Source organism: Eurypyga helias, unplaced genomic scaffold (genome assembly GCF_000690775.1).
Source record: "Eurypyga helias isolate BGI_N326 unplaced genomic scaffold, ASM69077v1 scaffold8859, whole genome shotgun sequence".
Classification (NCBI taxonomy): Eukaryota; Metazoa; Chordata; class Aves; order Eurypygiformes; family Eurypygidae; genus Eurypyga; species Eurypyga helias.
Genome location: NW_010270126.1, coordinates 28220 through 36397, shown reverse-complemented (window position 1 = coordinate 36397; position 8178 = coordinate 28220). Strand labels below are relative to the sequence as shown.

The following is an 8178-nucleotide window of genomic DNA, read 5'->3' as shown; positions in this document are numbered from 1 at the left end:
TGCTGAACCACAGACCAACACCCAGCCTAGGAACATCGGCAGCGGACCAGCCTACCTCCACACTGAGAAACTGCACAAACACCTGCAAAGCAGCGATTCCACGCAAACTACTCACTGGAAATCCAGCTAATTAAGGCCTGATTCAACTAGGAGAGGAATTCTTGCCCTATTTAAAATCTGTGGTGAATACTAAGCCCGGAATAAAGCGTACAATGCAAAAACGTGCAGGCAAGAGGTGAGAAGTGCTGCCAGCAGAGTGTGGGACTGGTCTGGACGCCTCCGTAAAGTCTGTAGCATAAAAGAAATCCAACTGAGCACCTCCAAGGAAAAAATTCAAACCATTCTGGCTGTAGGCAAAGCACATTTAGCGCTTGCTGCCTTCTGTGGCTGTCTGTAATTACACACTATGCCTACTGGGCAAACATGACCTTCTCCACTGGTGCAGTGCGACACCGTCACCTGTCCGGGTGTTTGTGCAAGTCAGAACCGAGAACGATTCCAGCCAGCCCGGCAGGCACCGAGGGGATACTACAGGCAGCAGTGGGAGCCTCTGACACGGTGACATTGTCTACAGTCCCTGCACTGATGGGATGCAGCATACATCTCCAAAACTGTGACGCCAGAAGAATTCTATATGGCACTTGAGGTCCCTTTTTTTTATGGGTTCAAAGGCATTACAGACATTGTTCATGGAAGATCGGGAAGCAGCGGCACAAAGATCCATATTGGACCTGGTGAACTGAGCACACTAAGTGGAAAATTTGCCCTAAACAGATCCATCCTCCTGCGTGTCTCACAGGAGCCAAGTGCATCAAGAGTGATTTGTCTGGGTACCATTTAACTGGAATGCCATTGAAGTTCACGGAAGTGGCTCCCACTGCTCACCTGAGGAATAAGGGCCCTGTGGTAGACCTCAGGAATAAGAACACGTACATAACCTCCAGTTAAACATCATTATCTCTGCTTTCATCTTTGCATCCTGCTTGACTGTTTCCATACAGGTAACTTCCTTCCTGTTTCTACCAAGACATAGTTCCAGGCAGCTGAGCCTGCGGAGCAGCAGGACACCACACAAATGCTCTAGCAGGGGCACAGCTCAGGCAGCACCAGTCTCACCTACAGCATCCAGGACCTCACTGCCACAGGCACCGGATCCTATAAACTTCCCACTACCTCCCTGGTTGTCACCTTCAATATAATTTACTCCTTTAGGGAGTCCCATTCTGGCACTGTTATCCAGAAGTGGATACTAACCTGTGCAGTGCTGCAAAGCACCCAGTGCAGTGCGTTCCTACTTCTTGTTGCTGTAAACGCCCCGCTGACTTACGTGGCTGCGTGTACCTGCCTTCGGGACATGTCCCCGCATCCAGCTGCACAACAGACAGGAGGATGGGTCAGCTATGCCAAGGGCCGGTTTCCAGCTTCAGCCGTAGGAGGCAAAGTGGTGCCTGGGGCACACAAAAAGCAGAAATCACTAATATTTGGGTTACTCCGAGTATGAAAAGACAACAGACGTGGAGCATTGATAGAGGCTGCAATGCAGCTGACCATGTTTCTTCTGACTTCTGAACCTGCCAGTGAAACAGCAACAGCTGTAGTGAACTGTATTTCTTAACCCCACTCCTCCTCTCCACACTCCTCACTTTCTTCAGGTGAGAGTTGCCCCTTCAGCTGCAGTAAGATCCATCCATTTACCAGCCTGTGATTTTAAGTGGATCTGGAGGGGTTTCATGCTGAACTGCGGCTGGTGTGTTAGTCTGTAACCAGCAGTACCTGATCAAAGCTTTAGCTTCTCCTGTGAGCTAAATCGTACCTGCTCTTTTTTATTCTGGGCTGTGGGACTGGCCAACAGCTCTGAACTCATACTGAAATGGACTGACAACTAAACAATCTGGTAAATATTTATGTAGCAAGGCAGCTACAGCAGCCAGAGGAGAAGCCTGGTGTTGGAATACTTCTATTGTTCACATTGCCACTTACTACTAAAATCAAGTATTTAAACCAACCTGTTACACAACAGCAGGTGGATCTCATGAAAAGGTTTTTTATTTCTAACTGTTACATAGCTCCAGAGAACAAAAACTATTCCCTAGAAGAAAACAATTACATTTATTCAATAAACACTTCCTAAAAACTCATGTACATAACTTAATTGCCAACACGAAGCAGATCCTGGCTTCTTCTCCACTGCTCCCATAACCCCCATGTCAGCAGAACGTTTCCAAGAGACTGCCGTCCTCCTTGGGTGCAGTTGGGGCTGTCATTATTCTTCGTTTGGAAGAAACCCTTTTACTCTGTCCAGTTTGTCCAGAACCTCACTATAAAGACCAATCATCTGGAGAACAGAAGGACCAGAGTTGTCACCAAGGATGGATGAAGTTCTATCATTCAGCTAGATAACACAACAACGTGACAGGGAACAGAAGGAAGGTAAGGGGTGGGGAGACTACCACCAGCTTCTCTACCTAGAATTTCAGATAGATGTAAAGGCTTTGGCACGGATTTAAACAGTGGTTTAAGGAAAAAATAGCTAAATCAGAGCAACCTAAGAAAGGTAATTTTATTTATACTGACATGTAGTTTATAGCTGAATCTTACATCAGTGAATAAAGGTATTCGCAGAATCACAGGATGGTCGAGGTTGGAAGGGAATGATCTCAACTCTGACTTTCTTAACTGATGTACTTAAAACGGTTATGAAAGTCCCAACCAGCCCTTGATTACCAGATTGTGCATAAGGGAACGAGTGGTGGCTGCAAGCACCGTGCCGCAATCAAGGCAGGAGCACCAGCCAAAAACTGTCACAAGCTTACTTGTGACAGAGTATGAAGAAAGTGGTGTTGCTTACCACAGAGGTACTAGCCCTGAACTTCCTCCCGCAGAGAAGTGGCTAAGCTACACCTGACAAGATGACCTTTCATGATTTTATTCACATCAGCTTAAACCCCATTAATAAGGCACTAGATTATGCTAGAAACCAAGCTTGAAAGTTTGCATGCAACAGCTGATTTGAGTGAGGTGGTAGAGCACCTTGACTTTACTGAGAGCAGGCAAGGCACAAGGGATCTCCCGTCGCCACAAACAGTCCCAAGTTTATTTCCAGTCAGCTGTTTACAGGATCCTTCCAGTAAGAGGCCATTACATGACTCTTTCTATTGTCTATCAAAACTTTTCTGGCCTCACTTTGAAAAAAAATCTTCTAGCATCAAGCTCCTCTAAAATATTTAGGTACCATGCGTCTGAAACCCTTCACACATCATCCAGAGTGATTTCTTGACCCCGTATCTCAAATTCAGGCCAAACATCCAATGCCACATCCTCAAACCATCTGCTCACACTTACATGGCCTTCATAGCTTTTCTTCAGAGATCCCAGGTGATTGAGGAAACGCATTCCTAATCCACACCACTGCTCAGCTTCCTTATATTTACCATCAGTATACTGAAATATTCCTGTATTCCAGGCTCTTGTCATCAACCAAAGGATCTCCATCTCTGGGTAAGCATCCTGGAGGAACAAACAAGAAGCAGCAGCTCATCAGAAAAATAAGACTTGTCACTTTAAACCTGACAAGTCAAGAGTGCATTCGAGTTCAGAATGGGAAAACAGTTGGTTTGGGGTTTTTTTTTTTTCTCCTAAGCAAAGGGCAATTCCTTCAGAGCCATGCTGCACTTCACAGTTCATCTGCACTGCAGTCAAACAGCTTGTTTCCAACATGGGTAAGTCACCTTGCAATCCCCTATTGGTAGGTCAGAAAACACAATTCTCTGGGACTGGGGATGATGCTAGAAGGGAAGCGTGCTTTCCCACAGTCTGTCAGGAGGCAGGCTGAACTTGCTGCCATGGTACTTTCCACAGTTTATCCAGCAGGACATAGTTGCTCCCTACAGATAAGAAGCAGCAGTTCTTACATCTTCAGAATTTCTCTGTGCCCATTGGCAACGGCCAGAGTGAAAGCTGCCCTTGCAACTGCAGAAGCGGGAGTACCCAGCAATATTTTGAGCCCCCAACTGATTCAGCTAAGGAAAGGAAGGACAAGCAATTATTCATCTGCCACACAAATCCTTACAGGGTGGCTGGAAGGACTGCTTTTCCCTCTTTGACAGGTTCTTCCCATCGTAAGAGGGCCCAGAGTGAATTTCTGAACGGCAGCATCCATTTCTGAACAGGAGGTATAAATGGTGAGTGGTGTACCAGCTTTCAAGCTGATCATGTACAGATGAGATGCCCCGATGTCCTCCTAGCACAGCACCAATCAGTACCTGCTGCCATCAGCAAAAGGCCTCCTCGTACTGTGAAATTTTGCTGTTCTGAGTCTCAGCCCACATCAACATTTCATTCATATCCCTCAACAAGAACATTAGCAATGTTACAGGTGAGAACTTTGGTGAAAGGCAGGCACGAGTGGGGACACATCCTTTTTTGGGAAGTCAGAAACAGCGTGTCTTTATGCCACTTTTATAAAAGAAGAGACAATTCAAACGTGACTGAAGAAACAGCCACGCAATGGAATGAAGCTATGAAACATAGTACTGGTTTCATTAGTCCTGAACAGGAACACTCCGTAACTGATTTCTACCCGTGAAATTCTAAGTAAAAATGCACAGCACTGCATTGTGCTTCAGGTCTGAAAGGAGCAGCAGAATTGCTTACTGAAAGAAAGATTTTCCTCACGGAAACAAGGTGCAGGGTGCCACAAGTACTGACAGCACAGGAATCTAGTTCTAGGTCATTTGGAAAAAACAACAATGTAGTAAGTTCCCAAATACAAAACAGAGCTGAGAAAAAAAGCAAGACTGGTATCGAAATTTTAGCTGGCTTTACACTGATCTGGAAAAGTAATCTGCATTTTAAAAAAAACATATTCAGTGCCAGAATGTCAAAAGCAAGAGGAAGAAAGATACACATTCCAGCTCAAGATGTTTCTAAAATAGGCACTGAAAATTTGGCCTTAAATGTCTCTAAAAAAACCCTTAAAAATTCAGGGAAATTCTTAATTCGGTCATAAATATCCAAGAGACGTGTCTTCTGAGGTAATTTCAGTGTGCCTTTCACTGAAGAAGTCTTAGCTGCTCCACATGTAACACTATGATGTTCAGTCTGCTCATTATTCTCAGTCTGATCAGAATTTTTTTTTTCAATCTGCTCAGGATCATCTCCCAATCTCTTGTTTTCCTGTTCAACTTACCGTGCTGCTGACCACGCTCAGAGCATCTTGAAAGTAGTCCCACACCTCCTGCAGTACACAGGCATCCAAGTCTGATAATCCAGTCGGCAAAGAAAGACCAATCAAACTATGTAAGCATTTGCTGAGAAGTGAAACAGAGCAGAAGAGGAAACATTAAATACCATGTGCACAAACAGCTGTATTTCAGTATCAGCAGCACATGAACTGCTGTCTCGATGGCTGTCAGACAGACATGTCCACCTTGGTGTTACTACACTCACATTCTTATAGCAGAAACATACATTTTCTAGTATCAGACCTCATTCATACATACTATGCAAAAATGGCAGCAAGTACCTCACTGTTTTCATTGCTGAGCTCTAAAGTGACACAGAAGGAAAGACAACGTATTTCCTAGGGTGCTACACAGGACAGCAAGGAAAAAGTACATTTTCTAACTTCACCAACAAGAACTAAGTAGTCAGCATCCTCAGAAAATCAGTAACAAATACACGGTTCCTGAAAACAGGTCTGTCATTCCCTTTGTGAAGTGAGAAAGGCAATATTAACAGTTGCCATTGCACATAAACTAAAATCCGCTTTTTTTCCAGACTGCAGGCTTTATTCCCTGTCAGCATTTCCAGTCACAGGCTCATGGCAAAGCTATCTGATACCACTAACCTAAATTTCACCGCATCGATGACAGTCTGCTTCCTGTGAAGGTTTAGTGCACTCTTGAGAGCCTTCTTACACAGTACAGGATACCGAGCTGGAGATTCCATTGCTAATGCTTCAAAGCAAATGAAAATAGAGAAGAAGAAGAAAGAAACAACTGGAGTCAGACTTTAATCTCACTGGTCACTAAATAAACTACAGAGTGCTGCCAGATGCCTTGTGATCAACAACTGAAAAGAGATTTGCCTAATGCCTGGGCTGGTTACAAGCTTGTGCTTCTCTCCCACTGTCATACTGTGCATCGTCGTCAGCGAGGACTACAGGGCAGAAGCACAGCGGGGGGGTGTCTAAAGTAAAGAATATTGTTTTGTCTCCTTGAACATGAAAATCTGGATGGAAAACAGGCAGGAGCAGGATGTCAGTATGGTGTTTCCAAGCCCAGGTGTGTACTCCCTCAGGAGGAGGGAGATACCCAGGTGTTTATGCAATCCCACAGAATCCCCTCCAAGGAAGTCCCAAAGTAGTTCTAAATTTTACTCATCTTCCTTGGATCCCACTCTAGATCCCCAAGGCGGCATGACTAGAACTTTGTGATGAAAGTCTGGTACAGTATAGAAAAGTGCTATTTACAAATTAACTAAACTATGTTGAAACTGCATATCTACTCAGATTCCACCTCCTAGAATTTCTGTGTTGGGTCACTCTCTGGCCTTGGCCAGCTCAGAGCTTGTAAAAGTTTATCTGCATAACCTTTTCCAGACTCACAACCTATACAAATGTCTCAGGGTCTAGAAATGGAAGTATTTGCAAATTTCTGGTTCATCACCCACATAATGCAATATTTTAAAATACAGATCTCCTAATGCTGCTGAGATCCTAACCGTCATTACTTCAGGATAAAATATATATGGTTAGACCCATTTTCTGTACAGTGCACAATCCATGACAATCCTGGTGACCCCAAACAAACAGGAAAGAGCAACAAAAGCTGTTTTTCATGACTTGAAGAACTATGAAAGTACAAACAGTCCTTACATGCAATGATCTCTAGCGTCTTGACCTCTATTTGTGGTTGCTCCCATACCGACTCCATAAGGTTGTGAAGTGTTGGATCATTCAGTTTGGATCTTGCTTCAAATTCATAAAGCAGCAACAGTGTGTCTGTTGGGTCTTTAGCAAAATCCCCTACAAACGAGACAGAAATACCTATATGTAACGATCCATTTTCTTAAAGCCACATGGTATACCATAAGGAATAAATTTTGCTTCCAACAGGCAGGAAAACCATTAAGGTACTCATATTTAACAGCAGAGCCAGTGGAACTCTCAGGCAGTCTTGGACAGACACCTCAGATATCCAGAGCACAACCCTGCCAACCACCACACTCCCTCTGCCCAAGAAGACAGACATTTGGGTTGTCTGTAGTTGGCTAAATTCATCCAACCCTCCTAGGCAAGGAAATCACTACCAGGGAAGGCATTTTCAGACAGGTAACAGGTAACAAGGTCACCAGCTCAGAAGTTCAGCTTATGAAAGAAGTTAGCATCAGCTTCAAAGTTTTTCCTAGGACTTTCTGGCAGAAAAGCCCTCAGGAAATCCTTAAACACAGGAAGAAGTTCTTCCCGGAGAGGGTGGGGAGGCACTGGGACAGGTTGCCCAGAGAAGCTGTGGATGCCCCATCCCTGGCTGTCTTCCAGGCCAGGCTGGACGAGGCTGGGAGCAACCAGTGGAAGGTGTCCCTGCCCATAGCAGGGGGGTTGAAACTGGATGATCTTTGAGGTCCCTTCCAACCCAAACCATCCTGTGATTCTATGACAAAAAAAAAACCAGCAAGTAAATTTTTTCACAAAAAATACTAATGCATCTCACAGTGGAAACTCCAGAGTGTCCCAAACCTCTTACTGAAAAGAAACCGGAGCACAGGCCAGACAAGGAATGCCTAATGGAAGTTTTCTACCACTATACTACCAAAACGGTGAAGCATGCATCCTCGGGGCTAACAGTGGCTCAGCTGTCAGCTGAAAGCACGCCAGTCGCCAGTAACATCTGATGTAAATTGACATGGAATAGTCAGGGAACAGAGGGTGGGTTTGGCACTTCAAAGTACAGTAGCAGGACTTCCTCTCTTCTGAAATACCTTACATGGGAAAAGGCCAGTAAAACTATTAAAACAGCACCACAGACCCCGCTCTAGAGCAAAAAGCGTGGAGTTTCTTATCATTTCAGACAGAACAGACAACACACCTTCACGCTGAAATATTGTTCCCTACTTCACAGCGCCTATACAGTAAAAAGCCTGCAGTGACACAAAAACCAGTAGTTGCCTTTGTCAATT

General features: G+C 44.6%; 1 protein-coding gene across 1 annotated transcript in view; it reads right to left on the bottom strand.

The window, feature by feature from the left end:
- Positions 1-2263: 2263 nt before the first annotated feature.
- Positions 2264-8178, bottom strand: part of TEX11 (testis expressed 11) — a gene marked incomplete at its 5' end in the record, with an annotated part of 32015 nt that continues 26100 nt past the window's right edge. The window contains 5 exons of the mRNA XM_010158330.1: positions 2264-2335; positions 3343-3507; positions 5189-5309; positions 5849-5957; positions 6878-7027. Coding sequence (XP_010156632.1) covers positions 2264-2335; positions 3343-3507; positions 5189-5309; positions 5849-5957; positions 6878-7027 — 617 coding nt within the window. The remainder of the gene's footprint in view (positions 2336-3342; positions 3508-5188; positions 5310-5848; positions 5958-6877; positions 7028-8178) is intronic.